The sequence below is a fragment of the Coenobita brevimanus genome, chromosome 107, assembly GCF_032717465.1.
Source record: "Coenobita brevimanus isolate Jiangsu-jjx chromosome 107, ASM3271746v2, whole genome shotgun sequence".
Taxonomy (NCBI): domain Eukaryota; kingdom Metazoa; phylum Arthropoda; class Malacostraca; order Decapoda; family Coenobitidae; genus Coenobita; species Coenobita brevimanus.
The window spans coordinates 7,840,832-7,862,879 of NC_137060.1; the positions used below are offsets into that span (position 1 = coordinate 7,840,832).

General features: G+C 41.3%; 1 protein-coding gene across 1 annotated transcript in view; it reads right to left on the reverse strand.

The window, feature by feature from the left end:
- Positions 1 to 214: 214 nt before the first annotated feature.
- LOC145416647 (putative neural-cadherin 2) overlaps positions 215 to 22,048 on the reverse strand; it is a 139,226-nt gene continuing 117,392 nt past the window's right edge. Inside the window, 7 exon segments of the mRNA XM_080285582.1 lie at positions 215 to 334; positions 7,890 to 8,110; positions 10,155 to 10,226; positions 12,768 to 12,910; positions 13,848 to 14,037; positions 15,847 to 16,037; positions 21,314 to 21,505. Of these exon segments, the coding sequence (XP_080141708.1) occupies positions 215 to 334; positions 7,890 to 8,110; positions 10,155 to 10,226; positions 12,768 to 12,910; positions 13,848 to 14,037; positions 15,847 to 16,037; positions 21,314 to 21,505 (1,129 nt within the window).

The window sequence follows — 22,048 nt, forward strand, 5'->3', positions numbered from 1 at the left end:
ATTCTCACATGCATTGATCAGTCTAATTTTGTTTGCAATATGCCTGCTGCTGAGACAACAATCGTCGCATTTTTCTTCGACTTGTCAGTCACTTTTAAATTGCTATTTTTCATATCAGTCACTTTAATTTTTGAGTCAGATAACACTTGATCAGTACCAGGGATGTGCGAATAAGAGAAGGAAAGTTGCTTAGTTCCACTTTCAACATCTCCAGTTAACACTTCTTCACTGATATTTGCCGTCTCTTTGGTCTGAGGACTTTCCAAGCAGCTAAGCAAGTTGGACAATTCTTGAAACTCTCCCAGAAGTCGAAACTCTCCACAAAGTTTGCCATCTGAAATAAATGATCATGTGTACAGCAGAACAGCAGTGGTAACATCGTCATCGTCATCATCATCATCATCATCATCATCATCATTCTACCCCAATTCCCACTTAATCAATTCAGCCCAGTTGTGGACTGTTATACTTCTTTCTTGTATTCTGCAGGCAGTTTTACACGTTAGGGAATACTTTTAAATCTGTATGACGAAAAATAACCTAGGGATTTGATAGATACAACCCTCTTAGGTGCCTACCCAGCAAAATGGTCTTCACTGTGCTGAATAAAATCGTCTGGAGTTAGCAAAAATTAACCAATAGAATAATCTAACTGAAGCAATGAGATGAAAATGGGGTAAAGGGATCCGGAGACGAGGAAAGATAAAGAAGAAAGGGGGAAGAAACATCATTATTATCACTATCATCATCATCATCATCATCACCATAATTTCATCCATCCATCCATCATCCAATCCTACATTGCCCCATGAGGAGCGCAGGAGCCCGGGGCTAGGCAGTTGGTCTCGACATTTAAGATGAGAGTGACCAGCCTCGCTCATCCCTGAGTGGCATTACATGAGCAATCAACCCCAACCATTCCTCGGATATAAACCTTCACCGGCTCAATCCGACTGGGGAGCAATAATTACCTACTAAACCACCAGGTGCCAAAATTTGGCTATATGGTCACCACCCAGCGTAGTAAATGGTTTCCTGGTGTACAGGAAACCATTTGGCTTGTCACTCAGTGTAGAGTCACCCACATGCAGAAGGAAATGGAAAGAATGAAGGAACGAAAGACAGAAGAGGGAGTGTAAAGTCACCCGTAGGCAGATGGACAAGGAAAGAATGAAGGAAAGAACAGAAGAGGATGGAAGGAAAGAAGGATGGAAGAGAGGAAAAGGCAGACACCCGATAGCAGCACTACATCGAGTGAGTGGATGGTGAGCGCCCCCACCTACCACATAAACACCGGAAGAGGGGGTGAGGTAGGATCTAGAAAGAACGAAAAGTTCGAAAGCGGAAGAACTACCAACAGCATGCCAGCGAAATAGACTGCACTATACTTCACATAACATTATAGTCTTTGAAGCCTCCGCTCCACTGGAGTTTTGGTAAAGTTTCCTTTGTCCCTACACTTGCATGAACAGATTTATGAAGGATTTTGGAGGAAATACGAAAGTGGACGTCTGCTATCCAGACCTAAATAATAAACACTTTTTCTTTTCCTTTTTTCTTTTACACCTCATAATTGCCCCTCAAAGACACAGGGGACAATGGTTAGCCTAACAGTTTGAAGAACAATAAGGATAGCAGTCCGGACAACGGAGCTGGTGGAACTAAATGATCTGAAACTTACTGACCGCCTCTTGGAAATTTTAGTCAATGTACAGTTTTTGATCTAACATTATGACATTCTTAGATAATGTTCTGAAAAGGCTTGTTTGGCCCTGAGTACCATGTCGCTGGGTGCCAGTCTTCGCTCTTATTGTTTGTTGCAAGAAGATGAATTTATATTTATATCTGCAATTGCACCTATCACATGGCATTCACGCAGAGTGGAATATCAGAACAGAAGTCGACCAGTACAGATTTTTAATGAAGAAAGAAAGTACTGTATCTTTATCTGTCTGTCGGTCTGAGGTATATCTATCATTCTATATAACTGTCTATATACCTATTTATTTATATTTAACCATTTATATGTATTTGTCAGTCAACTATTCACTCTATCTCTCTCTGTATATCAGTCAACTATTCAGTCAGGCTATCTTTCCCTATCTATTAATCAATCTATCTATCTGCTTGTATGTACCGTATACACTACCAGGCAACATAACTTGAAAGAAGTGTCCTGCACAAAATAATCTCCAGGCTTCTCCATCCCTACTTAGTCATGAACCCCTTCCCATAAAACACCACCCTCCCTGAGCCTCCTGGATGCCGTAATGTTTAAATTGTAGTTAATTCTTGCAACATCAAGGCGACAACATTCAACTTAGGAAAGGCCTCTCGTACTGTAGGGACTAAAGACTATATCAAACTCCTTCAGTTCGAAAATTCTCTCCAAGTTCTAATAACACCGTTTGAAGGTACACACATATACATATACCCAGACTTATTCCTGTCTAGGGGGATAGCCGAGACAGGACGACACACTCACCAAATTACTCATCTACATACGCACATTTATTCGTATCTTAGCCGCTAAGGGAAGCAGGGCTGCTCCTCACCGCACCACACCGCACGAGGGTCATTTGGGCAGTGCAATCCAGCGAAATTCGCAGCAGGATCCCAAAGCAGAGCTGGTTTACCCCTGCCACATCATAATGGACCCATCCCCTTCCCCTCACCTGACCCGATCAGTTGATCGCGTGGCAAAAATTATATGATAAAACATGTCATTAAACGGAAGAAGTTAAATACTCTCCTGTCTTACTTGTTCATCTTGTACACACGTTGTAAAAAATAGGAAAAAAAAAACTGGATATACTTGCAAATGGATGGGTTGGGTGGAAAAATATGTAAAACGGTACTGCGCGACAGAAAAAAATCAGCCTGATATCCTGGAACAGAGTGACGTGGAGGGGAATCGCGTGTGGCCACCCTATCCAGGATTGAAGCGTTTTTAGACACACACAGACAGATAGATAAACAGATAGACAGACAGAAGTAGGTAAATAGATAGGTAGCTAGATGGACAGGTAGACTGATAGAGTGACTGACAGATAGACAAACCTGTCGGAGCAACAAGAGGACACTGATCCAGGTGAGCTGTCGTCGCCCTCATAGGCATAGTTACGGAAGGTCGTCAACGGAATAGAGGCGGGACGGACACACCCCCACCACCTTCTCTCCCATCACCACCACCTCCTTCTCTCCCAACACCGTCCCCTCCTGCATCACGCCGCGCCACGTCAACACCTGATAAAGTATGCCTCTTTATAATATCTCTAACACACCTCATAGTCTTCACTCACATTGCCGTACTGCCATAACACACACACTTTATACTACCCACTCCCACACCACACACTGCGACACACCCAATAGTTACACCATACCAGATACAATCACACCACACCATGCTCTGCCACCACTGTCACACCACCACCACACAGCTCACCACATCACACTGTGTCACATCATCAACTGTCACACCACACATAACAAGTCACCACCACCACGCTTATTACCATCAAAATCATTACGACTTCTAACATCATAACTGAACACAACAATATTTGGCATTACAGATTCACTAGTAACCTAATTTATTGTTTTACCCTCTTCTGTGTGGCGACTTCTTTCTGTTAATATTCGTTCTATCTCAAGACTATTTTATTCACTCTTGATAATACACCTGCCACTACCACCCTCACCACCATCATCATCTTCAACGACACCCCCAGCGTCATACATCAATTTGTCAACACCTGGTAACTCACTTAACAATATTTTTTTTTTTATTCTTGGTAATTCCAGAGGTTTAATTCATCACAGCGTAACCCTACACAGCAGAAAAGTTCAAAATAATTTCAATTTTCATTTACAAAACACTTATTCTGATTATTTTCCTAAACAGTAAAACGATTCAAAACAAACTGTATTCCCATTTACAATATACTGTACATACTTTTTCTAGCTAACTCCTGACAAGTTTATTCGCCTGACAGAGACGGCATGCATCTTAAAAGTTATATCAGACTGCATCACATTCTTTGCTGTTAACACACTCGTCAATAGCCTAATGACCATCACTTGTGCTTTCTGTTTCACGCCTCGTTATCACTTCCCCTGGGAAAGTATCTATCTATCTATCTATTGCCAGACTCCACAATCCCGTAAGGGGTGGCCATTTGACTTTAAGTTATTTGTTTTTTTTGGGAACGGGCACTAATCCTCCACCAATCCACTTGTTGACACGTAGGGAGCACGTATGGTTTGGTTATATGGTTACCACCCAGCGTAGTAAATGGTTTCTTGGCTTACAGGAAACCATTTGGCTTGTCATTCAATGTAAAGGCACCTGTAAAGGAAAGAAAAGCAATAAGAAGTGACAGGAAAGATGGGAGAAATATGAAGAGAGGAGGGCAGACACAGAAAAAGAATGATAAAGGCTAAGGAAGAAGTAGGCAGCTCTACATCAAGTGAGTGGATGATGGTCTCCACCACCTACCACAACCTGGGAGAGTATACCAGTTAATATTTATATGCAGAATTTTAATCCTTTGAAACTTGGACATTCTCTTATTTTTAACTTCTAATAATATATATTTGGCAGAAGATAAAAGGACTGAAAATAATCTCAAGTGTAATCCATCTCCAATGCTGTGTGAAACTTAGGTATTGTATTCAGACTATGCTCTTTTGATCTCGACTTGGCGCAGATGTTTATCTTGTTTCGGCTTATTTCATGTAGTTCAGTGGCAGAAAAAGACAATAATATGGCTCTGCATCCTTCCCACAGCAGCTCTCTGTGACTAGCATTATAATTTAGCGTTCTGCTCTGTATCCATCTTAAAACAGCATTATGTCCACGATTTCCAGGTTCCTAGTCTACAGCTGAAGTGTTAATCTGTTGTTATAACTCTACACAGAAGATGGTGTAATTACAATTTCAGGCCAAGCTGAAGTGAAAACAGTTGAGTTCTTAATGACATTCTATCTGATATTACACATTTACCAAAGCTCCCACTACCACTAGCCTGATCACCAACATTGCCACTGCCACCATCACCATCCCCAGTACCACGCCTTAGCCTCGTGAACATCTGATAAAGCATACTTAAATTACATTGCCTCAACTAAAGAACATAAACACACAACACTGCCACACCACATCACCTAACGGCGCACCACACATACACTGAACACCACACCACCAACTACTAAACCATCTACTGCCACACTCTTCGCGCCACAGCACACCATACCACACTCTGCTACGCCACATCATATCATACTCTGCCACACCACAAACTAACACACCACACCACATACTGCCACAAAACACCACACACTGCCGCATCACAAGCTGCCACACCTCATACTACCAAACCACACAACCCACTCTCGCACATCCTCACAACACACTATCACACTACATTACGTAATATACGGACACATCACTCACTGCCAAAACACTCACACTAGAACACCACTCTGCACGCTGGAACATCACACCACACCACGCAGATACCATATCGCCACACCACAGCACACCACGCATTCACACCACACACTCACTCATTACGCCACACGTCATCAAACTACACCACAGTGTTACACCGTAAACAGGCACACCCATGCTCTCACTCTCTCTCTCTCTCTCTCTCTCTCTCTCTCTCTCTCACCAACTCAGCCTCACAAGGTAAATCCGACTCCAAGGCCAGAAGGCAAGAACGAGGCCTGATCCGGACTTTGGGCTTGAGTCGGTCTTATGTTGGACTTGAGATGTGCCCGCCAAAGACCGTTATGCAGAAACAAGGCTGGACCTTGCACAGGCCGAGCCGATGCTCTCAAGTTCAAGCCGCCTCTGAGTTGGCCTGAGTCAAACTTGAGCGTTGATAACCTGTTATATAACGATTCTGTTGGATAAATTTACTTTTAAAGCAATGAATAATTTATCAACAAGCCCCGGCATAACAAAAGACAGTGGCTGTGAGATCACAGCATTGTGATTTTACGGACTACAGGACTTACTGTAGATTTCATGGATTAAGTTTTTAGAAACGTTGTTTAGAGGTAGTGTTATATTTTGAAATTAGAGCTCACAAGCATGCCTACTTCCAGTTTAATCCTAAATTAACCTAATGCTTCCCCTATTAAACATTACGAAAATTTGAATCCGTTAAAATCAAAATCCGGCAATCCGTATAATCACAATGCCGGTGAGATCGTTGGCACAATATATTTGAAATTTCAGCAAACTGTTTAGCGGTCAGTAATTTTATATATATATATATATATATATATATATATATATATATATATATATATATATATATATATATATATATATATATATTACGTTCTGTACACCTGGATATATTTTGCTGCAATAATTTTCCATTTGATAACATTACATACAAATGATACCGGAAATGCCTCATGATAAATTTCCATTACAGTGGCATCAGTACTGACGTACACAACGGAGTAGCCTACTCAACTATGACAAAACGTTCTTGTCCACATTCCTATATGACTGTAGTTAATATTCAGGTTGTTACAGTTTTCTTAGTGTACAGTTCGTACTGTAAAGATAAGAAGGCACCATATGGTTAACAATGATCTGTGCTAAGGTATATCATCACTTACAAAATTATATGTAAGCTGCGCACGTTTGTAAGAACACTGACGAATAATTTTTAAATGCTCTTCCACTTATAATGTAAGTCCTGTTTTGCAGTTGTTATTCCTGGCATTATAACTTATAATACCAATACAGGCAATTATGTACTTAAATGCGCTGTTCATGACTTTCAGATTTATACCATACATATGAAATCATACCATCAGCTATGTCATGCAAATGTCTACTCTCTCCATCACTCCTATGCTAAAACAATGATAAAGGGCTCTGTTATGCGATTCTTTACCAGCTTTCGTTATTGGAAAAATTATATTGTAGGCCATTCTTCGACTGCTGACCAATAATACTGAAATTATGATAGCTCAGTAGCCTATTTTTCAATTCTTGTGCACTGTTTTGCATGTTTTGTAGCCTAACAACCCTCACAAACGTTACTTCCATAGCGCTATATTTTCTTGCTATATTCATGTAATATCTTTTTTCCTGTATAAATCTAGTAAATTACTGGACAAAAATAAAGTAGCACTTTCACACAGGCGACATTAATGTTCGTATAATAATTGAAAACTAAAATGAGGTCTAATCAAGCCTCGTTAATGAAATTATCCACGCAGATGATGACAGATAACTGTAGATATCAGCTATTTAACAATTTTATAAAGCCTCTTTTTGTTTATCTTGCATTAACTGCTAACTTTCATATTCAAAAGTCGGCGCAGTGATTGGCTGATTTGTAAATAGTCGAAAGTTTGCCTCAAATCTGCGACCTGAGCCTTACTTTGTGAAGTCATACTTGAGCCTCGCTTCAGTATATGGCCGAGTGAGGCTGGCTGAACCCGGCTCAAGTAAGCCGTGAGCCTGGGCTTGGAACCGTCCAAAGCCCGATTTTGAAATCCTACTCAACGCTCGTTCTGGCATTTGGGCCCTAGCGCTCTAAATGAGGGTGTGTGCTGCGCTAACCTCCATCAACACCTTCAACTGTGTCACGTCACATATCCTATCCATCCATGAATCCAGCCTTCCTTTCCTTATGTATCCCTCTATTTCATCCCTCAGTCCATGAACTAAACCTCCCTTATCCATGCATGCTTCTGTTTTATCTTTCCACCCACGAATTAATCTTACTTCACTATATTCTTTTGCTTTGTCGTTCCATCTATGAATCAAGGCCTTTTTCCCTCATACACACATTCACGTTTTCCATCTATCCAAAAATCGAAACAGTCTTCCTCATTCTCTCAAACATCACATGCTCACTAGATAAATCTGTGTCCTCCTTGAGCGTTGAGTGAGAGTGCGTGCTGACCCCCGCCACCAGCCTCAGTTCTGTCTCCTCCGGCTGTGCGTGTCTGTGTCTGTGTCTGCTGGAGTCCAGTGACGTGCGCTCAGAATGGTCATTCTCGCCGAACTTCCTTGATTTTTGCTGTCGACGCCTCAGTTGGACTATGTACACCACAACCACCACAAGTGCTATGAGAGGAAGAAGAGGAGATTAATACCTAGCAATAACACATAGGTCAGTATCACTCTCATAAGAACATAAGAACATAAGAAGAGAGGATAACTGCAGTAGGCCGGTTGGCCCATGCTAGGCAGCTCCTAGAAGAGTAACTAAACTACTAGAATGAGATAAGGATAACAAAGAAGAAGGCTCTCCCCCGCCCTCCAAACCCTCCAGCCGAAGCCGGCAGGAAAAAGTCAGAAAGAACACCACGCCGTATAGAAAAACTGGCGTGGACATTTTACAGGAAAGTGTGAAAGGAGAATAGAGACTATCATAGTGTAACCTGAAAAGAAAATTTTTTTGAATTAGTATTGGTTATAAGATTTTCTTTATTCTATATCCAATATCCTATATCCACCCCTTATTTGTCATATGCTTATCTAGCCTATGCTTGAAACTCTCAATGGAAGAGGCAGCAACTACTTTACTAGGTAGCTTATTCCATTCGCCTACTACTCTATTACCAAACCAATTTCTACCGATTTCCTTACTGAAACGGAATTTTTCTAGTCTGAAACCATTATTTCTAGTTCTATCCTGCATGCTCACTTTAAGTACCTTGCTAATATCTCCCTTATTTATACCATTCATCCACTTAAACACCTCAATTAAGTCTCCCCTTACTCTACGCCTCTCTAGCGAATGCAGACTTAGTCTTTTCAGTCTGTCTTCATATGACAGGTTCCGGTTCTGTGATTCACTCCCTGCTGAATAAAATCATCTGTCATTAGTTGGAATGACATACTAGAAACAAAATTAAGTAATCGCAGATGTGATACTTAATCGTCTTCTGTACGATAAGACCTTTTATTTCTTTTCCTCTTCTATGTAATAAGAGAATTAATTTGACGCTAATAGCCTGGAAATTTTGTCCCTATCAAAAGATAGCTTAATTTTAGAGAAGTTAAAATCTAGATGCGTTAATTCTGGAATGCCTGGATAAACTGCCTTTAGAAGATTGGAAGTCAAAGGCAATGCGAAAGACATTGAAAAAGAAAGCTCCAGAGCTGACCAGTAGCACAAATGAAAGAACGAGAGTACCGATAAAATTTTTCATTATAGAGTTGAACCTTTGCCTTTTTCTGTGGCTTGACTGTTTTATGTTGGTTACAGTATGGTTAGGAAACACCTATGGTGGTCATATTCTGTGCAAGACTCTGATATGGAAGGTGTTGGAAACAATCTCTCTTAACCCATTCAGTACACGAAATTTTTAAATTTTATTCTTGCAACTAACAGAAGATTTATGCTAGTTCGAGGAACCTTCAGAAAATAATCACTTATTTCCAACTGTGAGGATTTTGTTTTCTTATGTTTGGCCAAATTTAAATGACAGCCATGTTCTCCAAGGACTTTTTTTACCCACTGGACCTACGATTCCTATGGGCCAGCTTCTCCAAGGACGTATCCCCATGGACCATTTTCCCCACAGGGACCTATTCCAACTATGGACCAGTTTACTACGCAGACTCATTCCCGAGAGGACCTATTAAAACCCATCCACCCATCTACACACTATCACAGACACTCATATACCTACTCACTCACTAGTGTAGTAAGACCCGTCTCCTGCCTTGTCTTTCAGGATGCCATACTCGTACATTTACTCATCCACCAATAAAACCCAGCTACTCACCAACGAAGCGCATCCCTTCACCCACGTGCCGAACCCATTTAACCACCCCTCCCTGCTCATACACATCACCCACCCACCTACCCAACCCTTCCACCCACCCATCCACTCACTCCAATCTGCCCACCCATCACACCCTACCCATCAACCCCAACCACGTCGCCAACCACAAACACCCACCTCACCCACTCCAGCCCCCATATCCACCCACTTCACCAATGCAACCTGTCCATACACCTCACTCACCCTTCCTACCCTTCCACCAAGCTTTACACACATACACACACGGAAAGAAAGAGAAAGAGAGAGAGAGAGAGAGAGAGAGAGAGAGAGAGAGAGAGAGAGAGAGTTGCTTTTATAGTAAAGACTAACAGTACCCGACATTGCCTGGATAGCACTCAATGATCTGGCATACTGGAATTGCCTGGGACCCTGGATGACCACTTCCCCTGTGGGATAAGATGACTGGGGTCCTATTTTACCCAGTGAACCTATGTTCCTCCTTGGTCCTATATCCTCAGGGTTATATTCCCAATGGACCTATTCCTACCATGGACTGTTTGCCTGCTACCTACCCACCCACCATCCCTGCCAACCCACTCCATAAATTCGTCCATCCATCCGACCCAGTGGATCTAATAATATGGCTCTAGTGAAAAAAAAGAAGAAGTATGTTTCCACCATGATGACTAGATTTCAAATGAATTCTAATCTTGACCATCAGGGGCGCCACATCAGTAGCTGTAATGTAAACATTTCAATTCGTCGTAAAAAGTTACACCTGTCAGAGCTGTTTAGGGAGTTCTATATGCATCCCCCTTCATTCCCATAGAGGAAAAAAAGAGCCAAACATTATACTCTCTCTCTCTCTCTCTCTCTCTCTCTCTCTGTATGTTTATACTGTATTTATATATATATATATATATATATATATATATATATATATATATATATATATATATAATAACAACTTGTATATAAATACTACTTGGGATAATTTAGAATATATTCTTTACCGTGGAGACAGTAAAAATGTATTTGGATCCATCCACTACAAATAGTGCACTGAGGTTGAAGATGGTGATTATGATGCCTTTGGATTTTACCCACCCTGTGTATAATAATGGGACTAAGGTTATGATGATGATGGTGATGGTGATGACGATGATGATAATGATGATGGTGATGACGATGACAGTGATGATAGTGACGATTATAATTCAAAAACACTATCACTGTTATATTGGCTGCAGTGAAATGCTGCCGCTAATACAGTTCAGTGATGCAAAAACTTTCCAGTAAATCAGAATCGCAACTAACCTAAAAGTACAATGAACCAGACGAGTGACGACACCAGTATTGCCACAGAGAGGGTGAATTCGCGCTCCACCACCGACCTGGCCTCACAGTGCTGCCCTGCAATACATGTAAGTCATGTCCCTGTTCTTGGCGAAGAGTTCTATTATCATGGGATTAGAAGTCCATCTAGCAAATCTTACTCAGAGATTAGGTTTAGAGTTCGTACCGCACGTTAATGCTGTCTTTGTGTATATCTAATGTTTCCACTTATCATTATTTAAGAGTATTATATTGTGGGTATACTTAATGGAATAGTAAAGAACAATATATGCACTAACTATCCTAAAAATCAACAGCCAATCTTTTTTTTTATGCTAGGAAGAAGGAACCAAAGGCCATGAGCCCGTAAACTGTTCCTTCCAAGAGTCAAACAAGATACAAGAGAGAGCCAAATTCAAGATCCAATCATTTCGAGATGCCTGGACACACTGCGTTTGAAAGACTGGAGATCATAGCTAGCAGGAAATACAGACAGAGGGAGACAGTTCCAGAGTTGACCTGTTGCATAAATGAAGAACTGGGAGTAACGGTTAACTCTTGCATTAGAGAGTTGGACAGAAAAGAAATGAGAGTTTGCTGCTAGACGGTTGCTACGCGCCCGTCGTAGAGGTGGAGGAATGGAAGCAGACAGTTCAGAGGAACAGTTACCACTGAAGTAGCGATAGAAAAGAGATAAAGACGAAACAGTGCGGCGAAGAGACAGAGGTTGAAGGGAGCCAGTAAGAGGAGCAGAGTTAATGAGACGAAAAGCATTTGACTCCACCCTGTTAAGAAGAGCTGTATGTGGGAAGCCTCCCCACACATGAGAGTTGTACTCCATACAGGAGCATATAAAACCCCTGTATAGAGTCAACAATTAAGCAGGGGTAAAAAAAAGGAAAGGAGTGGGGGTCACATGGGATAAATATATTAGTTAACTGACCATTAACATTGAAACAACAACAATTACAGAAAGTTTTTTCGTTGTTAGAAAAATATGATGAGCAACAAAGAGGGAGTCTCATGCTGCAAAGTTCAGTTATCATTATACTAGAGTAAGTCATCAGCCCCTTCAGAACGGTGATTTGTTTTTGTACTTCAGTCTATTTTCGCTACTAACAGAAAATTTTATTCAATTTAGCAAAACCCTCTCCATGGAAGAAGTTAATGGCAGTTGTATCAGACTCCTCCAGTTCACAAAATCTTTCGTGAGGTGAAGAACATCTTACGTAATTGCTAGATTACAGGCTGTCTCACGTAATTGCAAGATTACAGGCTGTGTGTGTGTGTGTGTGTGTGTGTGTGTGTGTGTGTGTGTGTGTGTGTGTGTGTGTGTGTGTGTGTGTGTGTGTGTGTGTGTGTGTGTGTGTGTGTGTGTGTGTGTGTGTGTGTGTGTGAGACCCTGTAATCATCTGAACATGAATTTGGTGGCTTATAGGTTGGAGTTACCTTTTACTTGCAGTCCACCATCTTCCTTTATGATTATAGGCTATTTGAGGGACGCATACATAACCGGTAACTTCCCCACCCAATTTATATCGATGCCGCTACATTAAGGAGTCTCTCTTTTACATTCAGAATTATTGTAAAGTGCAGTACCTACAACAGTGGATTAGTGGGGTTAAAAATGAATTTATGTTGTATGTGCTGACCAATATAAGTGGGGGGACAGTGGCATAAGTATCCAGGGCTGGCGTTGGCACAGGTCCCTCCATTAAGACAGGGTGACCACCTGCACTCATCCACGTCTTCACAGTGCCCACCCTCACGTGTGACCTCCGACCCCTTAGGGCACCTGCAATGCGGAGAGTTGCTCAGGGGTGCTGGAAAATAATGTAGAAAGCTGACAGAAAATCTATCCAGATGAATGACAAGGGCGAATCGGTCAGAACGACTGCAAATGGACTTAGTGACAAGAACAAAAGAGACAGTTATACGAGTGAGTGGAGGGAAATAACGTAAATACATTTGGCTTGTGCAAAATAATTATACCAAATTCAGGATTTGTTTGACTCTATTAAAATCTGACGGGGCGACTGCCAGGGTCATATGCCGCCGGACCAAATTCAGGAAACTGGAAGAAAGGTGAAGCCTACTGAAATACTCCATCCAATTATGAGTACCCTGAACAGCTAGGGTGACACAAAGAAAGACAAACAAGCAATCGAACAGAGAAGCATCACCCCCCCATATATATATATATATATATATATATATATATATATATATATATATATATATATATATATATATCATCATCAGCCGTTGAGGTCCATTGCAGGACCGGCCTATCCCTACCGAAGCAGGGACGATACAGCCAATGTATCTCTACCCAGTGGCTTAGGTTATCTGGTAGAGACTGTATGTAGGGTGAGAAGTGTTTGTGAGTGTGATTGTGGTGTTGTAGTGGCTTTGGATGTGTGTGTAGTCTGTGAACCAAGTGTAATCGGCCCGCCTGAAGCCGATTGGGTGCAAGCATACTAGTATGCGACACTGGTTCAACCACAGCACCCCTTGTGTCCGCCAAAGTGGCAAGTGGCTTGGTGAACGCTTCCCAAAGTTTTTACAACACTGGCGGGAGGCGAACCCGCGCTCACCAGCGTGCGAAACGCATACTCTACCACTGCACCACAGAGGCTCCATATATATAGATAGATAGATAGATAGATAAATACAGAGAGAGAGAGAGAGAGAGAGAGAGAGAGAGAGAGACATGAACAGAAATTACTGACCCACACTCATGTTTCCACCAGACGTCGATACAGGTGAATGGTGCAGGGCAGGTAACATTACTGCAGGCCGGAGGTGACGCACAGCCAGGTGACACACCGGTGAACATGGTGGCGTGGGCTAAGGCTGACGTGTTGACTAGCGGCGGTAGGGGTAGCGGCACTCCTGATACACGTATATCATCGAGGCAACCTGAAATATACTATGTGAAGCACCAGAGATCCATAATAGCAAACTACCATGTTCACAGTTTGTAAAAAAAAGATAAAGGAAACTTGTGTCCAGGAGCTTCGGACACACATAGGTCGTCGAAGAACCCTGAAAAACCTCACATTCTGTATTACAAAACGAAGACCCATAAATTAGTTATCAGTGTAAAGTGCCATATTTTAGCATTTTTTATTATAGTAAGCAAAAAGAAATGGTTACAATCCACCTCTTTTTCCCCTTCTGGAAACGCTAGGGATCTCAGAACTGAAAGATCCCTGGAGCATGCCATCATAACGCAGATAATTTACGCCACAGAAATCCACACTGCGTAAATCGGTGGTAGCATTTTATATGATGGAAAAACCTTCGCAGAACTTGGGTGGGCCTGTGTGTTGTGTAATGGTGCAGTGCACTAATTCCCCTGGTCTTATTCAGTTTTTAGATTACTTATGGTCTAGTAAGTTAGCGGCATTTCGATCGGATGTGGCCATAAGGTCTAATTTCGAGGTGTAAGAGAGTTTGTATTGCTCATGTAATACTGAGATTGCGCGAAGAATTGGTCACTCTAATCTTAAATTTTTGACTGAGTAGTCTAGTCCAAGGCCTGAATGCATCTGCATGGGATGATGTACGAATGGATGGATGGTTGAAAACTTCCAGTTATCTCTTGGGTTCAAGCCATGGCACATTTACATACAGCTTCCTCTGACTAAAATTCTGTCACTCCTCAGTAAACTTCAAATGGATGTTAGTCAGAGCTTTAATGTTATCACAATGTTGATTTGATAATTCCCCAAAATACAATGCAAATTGCATGAGAATAGTTGTCGCTATTTTGAAACAAATACCTGAATTCAACAAAGGAGTGTCTGTCTTGCCAAGCACTCACGTCCATATTAATAAAAAAAAGGGGGGGGGAGGAGTAAGAAGACTGAAGTGAGGTGGATAGGGGTAGGGGCAGGGATAGACCGAAAATGGGGTGGAGGGATAGGATGGAGAAGTACACGGATGAGGAAGGTGTAAGCTAGATGCAGAACAGCTTGGTGACGATGGACAGGATGACAGAGGGGGTTCTGTCTGTGGACACTCCCTCAGGGATTAAAGCGTGTGGCTATAAACAGATATAATAACTTACCGTTTAGAAAGTCATGACGAATAACATACAAGTACAGTGGCGCACTTTCACATACTCTGGCAAGCCTTCCTCATACTTCCTTACCTCCCGATCCACCAGCAGTACTTTTTTTTTTTTTTTTTAGTGCAAGGAAGAAGGAACCAAAGGCCAGGAGCCTGCAAACTGTTCCCTCCAAGAAAAAGCAAAAACAAGAAAACAGAAAGCCAAATTCAAGATCCATTCATTTCGAGATCCGTTATCTCTTATACCTCAGAGGACTGTTGAGTCTCAGGGAATGGAATGTCTACCATATGCCCCAAGTTGCGTACATATAATCATGAAGGTGTTTAGCTTTCTGACTCTCTCACTACTAAGGGTCTCTCCTAAGCTAAATAGAATTGTTTTTCTTACCTATCAAAAAAAAAAAAAAAAAAAAAAGACCAGCATGTTGAAGGAGTTAACTTTTCCAGTCTGATGATGTATTTTTGCATATTCTAGCTCTCTCCTAGCGATTTTATAAAGTTTATGGAAGATATGTAACACTGGGGAGGTTAGATGAAGCCTTTAACCTTTCAAACGAGAAGTCTTTCTTATGCTGAAATACAATGTCAGTAGCCAAAGAACAGTGATGAAATACGGCATGAAGAGGTTAGTATATAAAAATTCACGTTCTTTACCATTATGGAAGTCATGATGAACAACGTACAGGTTCACTCCCACATACTCAGGCGATCCTCCCACGTACACTCCCTCCTGCCGGTCCACCAGGAGGGGCGTGGACCAGCCTTGAGGGGAGGCGGGAGCTGGGGTGGCGTTGTACAGCGGTCCATCACCTTGGTCCACTTCCATTTCGGCCCACTCACCCACTCTGCCCTCACAAATAGAACATCATTACTGTGATTTTTCTCATCACTGTGTTCAACATCATCATCATCATCATCATAAGTCACTGGTCTAGCTTCATCTCCGCCCACTCACTCACTCTACCCTCACGTATAAAAATCATTATTGTTGCCTTGTAATCATCATCATCATCATCATCATCATGGATATAGGGTCATCAGTAACTGTAACTCCGTAATGGCTGAGATTTGGACACATGTTCATGTAACATTTTTTGCTTAGAATTCCGTCATATATCAGTTCCCAAAGTTTTGGACTCTACTCCCGGGACACCCTGTTTAAATGGTGGTGAAATAAGTAATGTAAATGAGCTTGAAGATGCCAGGATGCGTTGTAAGTCAAGAGGAAGGTTAATAATATGGCATATGACTTTGTGAGGAAGTGAGATACAATTACGGAAGAAGATGAAAGGTAAGGACTGACTCAAATGAATGAATGAAATATGTACGAAGATGAACATGATAAGGGTTCGGCACACAATTTTTAATTTAAAGATAAGTGAAATAACTGTGACAGATGTACAAGAATACACCCGCCACCATTTCCACATTTTACAGTCAGCGTTGTTGGTTCCATCTCTCCTTGAGTGTGAGTCGATCGACTCACGTTTCGAGTCACCTGTGGTGAGGAGGAAAGTGCAGTCGGGGAATTTTGGGACAATGTAAGGGATGGAAGGTAGGAGGATAATTGGGTTCGGAGCTTGAGAAAAGTAAATAGAATAGCTGAGTAGGAAAGACGAATGTCTCATCTACACCAGAATACTTAATACACCGTGGAAAACGTAAGAAAAAATACAATACATACGGTACAACAGACACAATTATTTTACCATATAACGACATGACGGGTTAATCCAGCACAACATAATTAATTTTCTGCTTGTACACACACACACACACACACACACACACACACACACACACACACACACACATTAATTAGCACACGCGCCCTTGTAACAGAAAAATTGAGTTTCACTGATGCCCATGTTAAATGGATGCTGAAACGCAAATGCGGCATCCATCTGGGAAACAAACTTCCACGCTCACGAAACCTTGTCGCGTTAAGGAAACAGGTTCAGTGCACGGGAAGGCCTTGCAGGGCGGTTGCTTGCCTGCGGTTAATGAGTCTGCTGGGCCAGAGAGCGAGGTTACTTAAAAACTCAAGTGGCAGGTGATGGTGATCACCATCCACTCATTCGATGTCGTGCTGTCTACCAGTTCCTTTGATAATTCTACACTAAGTGACAACCGTAGTGCTTCTCTTGTAGGCTAATGCAAGAAACCGTTTCCAAGACTGAGTGGTAACCATAGAACCAAATTCCACGATGCTGTAGAGCCCCCAATGATGACACTGTTAACTTTGTAGAGACGCAAGTGCGCCGTCCATCCAGTAGCCAATCTTCCACACTCGCTCTGTCCACAGCGAAGGAACATCAGTTCACTGCACAAGCCAGCCTTGCAAGGGCAAGACTTGAGTTGATTTACTCCTGTTGCTTAAACACTAATCCATTAGTATAAGTGAAACATTAGCTGTTGTGAACATGATTATGTATGTTATTCCTGCACCCTATCTTTCATAACAGTAATTCAATGTAAATACATTTAATTTTCCCAGTATGATGCTTAAATTTTAATCTGGCGGCTCAGCAGTGACTTTATGACAATAATGCTCTAATATCAGTTTAAGTCACCCTAATCTCTCTTAACTCCGATCCCCGCCATTTTACTTTGATGTCTATCGTCATCGGTATTATTGCCAACTGACTGTGTTTGTGTGGGTTAACAGAATACTCGGTTAAATCAATACCCTGAATATTAGAGCCTTATATTAAAACTTATTAGAAAAATTTCTAGGTTTGATTATGGATCAGCCATCGCTGGTCACTGTCCCAGCCAGGTGGGGCGCCACGAACGACAATTTAATTCCTGTGGTAAATGTATGGTTTTCATATTTTCATCTATAAATCTTAAGTTGTTTTCATTGTAAGTATATGAAGAGACCTATGAATAATCTGCAATATATTTTTATGTACGAGTATATATAACCTGCGTTAAACATTTGTTGGAACAACGATTTCATGTCGGAAATTCATCCTCCCTCGTGCGACATTTTAGTATTGTGAACCAGCCATAAATATTTCAAATGCATTCCTATGGTCAGGAAAAAATCTTGAGAGTGAAAATAATGCATATTTTATTACACCTTAATTATACTTGTTTTTCTGTCTGCTCGTTCGTTAAACTGTGTGACTGGCAACTTGCGAAATGACGAAACTTGACAAACCAAGGTGTTGGCCTGTTACAGGCCGGCTGGGAGATCAGAGTTGTGTGCTTTAGGAGCTGGACATGTCATGGACGGGCAACAGAACAGGATACCACTAATCGGTCAAATCATCGGTCCAAGAGGAAGTGGACTTGGAATACGGGCCATTGGTCACGAGTTAAGAATATCACCTACAATTGTGTCAAAAGGGATTAAAAGATGGAAAGAAACGGGAGATTTGACAGACTTATATATATATATATATATATATATATATATATATATATATATATATATATATATATATATATATATATATATATATATATTTATCTATTTATTTATTTATTTATTTGCGCGAGCGCGCGCGTGTGCGTGTGTGTGTGTGTGTGTGTGTGTGTGTGTGTGTGTGTGTGTGTGTGTGTGTGTGTGTAAGATTCGTGGAGGGGTGATGGTATCAAGCCTCTACCAACGCTATTTGCAGAGTCGCGGTACAAACAGTTTGAGAACCACTACTATAGGCAAAGAATGTTAAGGAAACCTATCAGTGTGTTAGAACATCCTCACACCAAAGCGTCACTTGTCTAAACATTTTCCTCTCCTTCTTCTCCCTCCGCCCCCTCACCCACACATTATTAAATAATTTATTCGTCGCACCCCAGAAACTTGGCATGGCTATTGTGTAACATTACTGACTGCCCTATGACAAGGTACAACATGAGCATATTTCCCTTCATACCTATCTTCATGATTGCTCCAGTCTCCTCCCATCTTGTAATCCATTTAGTGACAGCCGTAGATAACAACCAAACGGCTCGTATGCTCAGGACGCAGTCTCTTATCGCGATATTCTCTCCGCCTAGAGCTACGTGATATGTTGCCTGCCCATGACGCATCCAACAGATAACACTCATGACATAGGTCTGTTGGATGTTGCCCGGACGAAGAATAACACCTCGATATATCTACCACTGCCGGCCCATAAAATACCAATCATACATTGACAGATTAACTAGCTGTTGGACATTTCACTTATGCATAACAAGATAAGCTTGATATTCACCCTTTGGTATTTAAGGCGGCATCGTATAAAAGGAAAATCAAATTTTTCTATTACTATCTTGTTTATATAAGTAAACACCCACACAACAGTTCAGGGGGATCAGAGGATGAAATTGCTAAATACAAGAGTTGGTGAAGCAAAAGTGATAAAGGAGAGAAATATACGCAAATTATATGTGTAGATAATTTCAGTACAACAAACACTGCTTCAATTGGCAGTAAAAAAAAAAATCACTTCTTCTTCACAGCAAAATAAAAATCTGAGCGGCATCACATCTCGCTGGGAGAGAGACCTGAGCCGACTCATCACTGATAAAACTTACACTCTAAGAAAAAATATTAATGTTTGCGTATGAGGCCACTGTCACTTAATATTATATATCTATCTATCTATCTATATACCTAGGCTGCTTCCCCCAAGGAAAGGGAGGTAGCCGAGACAGGACGACTCACTCTCCATTTACTCATCCATTCAAACACATTCATTTGCATCTTAGCCCCAAAGGGGAGAACGGACAGATCCTCACCGCACCACACCGCACAAGGGTCAACTGGGCAATGCAATTAGTGACATCCGCAGCAGGGCCCGACAGCAGAACTGGTTTACCCCTGCCACATCATAACAGACCCATCCCCTTACCCGCACCTGACCTGACTAGCTGATCAGACCAAATGCGGGAGAATATCCCCTCAGGGCTGCGTCATCACTTATTCATTCACAATTTCTCTCCATTTATTTCTGTCACGCACAGCCACTCTTCCTTGCTCAACAGACATCCCTCTCGCATCCAGCGCTCTCTTCACACTGTCCATCCATCCTATTCGTGGTCTTCCTCTCAGCCTTACACCTCTCACATCAGATCTAGTTATCTTTTTCACCAATCGCTCATTATCCATTCTCTCCATATGTCCAAACCATTGCAACACCCTCTGCTCAACTATATATATAAGACCAATAAAAGCAAACAACTGACAGGCAGGTGGATAGTGATACAGCCTTCAAGTTCCTTAATGAAAACAAATTAATGAAGGATCTGTTTGGCTGAAACGTATACCAAGAGCAGTGCTTTCGTCATAGCGCAATTTGGATACTAAATAAGCAAGAACGATCTGGAGATTATTTCTCTGAAATTAATAGTATATTACTGTTCCTGAGAATATGTTTAGGCAATAGGATACCATACCATTGATACAAATACCTTGGCTTGATTAAAAGTGCGGCGCTCGGCCGTACACATGTGTGTGTGTATGGTTGCGTCAGCATGTATGGGTGCATATATCTATCTATCTATCTATCTATCTGTCTATCTATCTATATCTATCTATCTATCTATCTATCTATCTATCTATCTATCTATCTATATATATATATATATATATATATATATATATATATATATATATATATATATATATATATATATATATATATACTGTATAATGTGTGTGTGTGTATGTATATATACACACACTCACGAACAGGTAGTAATGCCTAAAAGGAGGAGCCAGGATTCCAGACATTGATTAATGTGTGAATAGTTGAGTGCTCATTTCATTGTGCATGCTGTTGATAGTTCTTTCACGCCTGAACTTTCTCTTTCCCGGTTCATGAATATTACCTTACTCTGTATTTAGGCGGGAAAATCGTTCAGTAGAATTTAGTAATGGATGCCAGTATTTTTATTTACTCCTTCGATAAGTTGGCATATTTTTTCCTTTAATTCTTGATATCTCAAGACGAATTTGTTCAATGTAGAAGAGATTTGCTAACTTATGCGATTAACTATTCATTTTTTTCAGCCCCTTCATCGTGAGGCATATCTTCTGAGCTGCAGAAAATCGTCCAATCGTAGCAAGAGCGAAAAAAAAAAAAATCATGGAACCATTTGGGTAAATACATTAAACACGTCATACCTGTGGATATATACGTTGTGCCACTGTCCGTCAGCAAGGATGACCTGAGTGAGGCAGAGGTGTGTGAGTGCGGCGGGGTGTAGCAGCAGTTTGAGACACACCTGACCGTTGACCAGGTGTAGCGCCGCCAGGTCACGCCCGTGTTGTGACCCCACCCACAGCAGCTGACCTGATCGCTCCCAAGTCCGGAACCTTATGGCAAACATAGTAAGTTAGTCGTTGTTGTAAGATACCTTTTTCCCACTCCACAGTTCGCCGAGGATGGCCAAGTTGCGACTTGTCACCACAGGGATGATGATTAAGAAGAGGCTATAATGAAGAGAATTTTTACAGAAAACGATTTACAGACTACATGCAGTATTGCTACAAAAACGTTTTCACGGCTAACTACGAGTATGACATTGTCTGCGTTTGCTGTGAGCCTTTTGATTTCACGGAGAATCGTGCTACGGAGTGTGGCTGCCCAAGTTTGTGGGGAATTTTCATAGTCTATGACATTTACCCCTCCATCTCAAACGATCTTTATTCAGCTGAGAATAATCTTCTACCATTAACGAGAATGAAATATTTTACAAAGTACGTCTTTGGCCTGAAAGTAATTATGGTGATTGTGTTAACCCCTTCCACCCAGGGATTCTTTCCTCAGCTAAGAGTAATTTGACATGAGCATGATTTAAGTACGAAATTCAGGGTGCAGTGGTCAAAGGTAAATTTGCGACAAAATATAATTGTTTA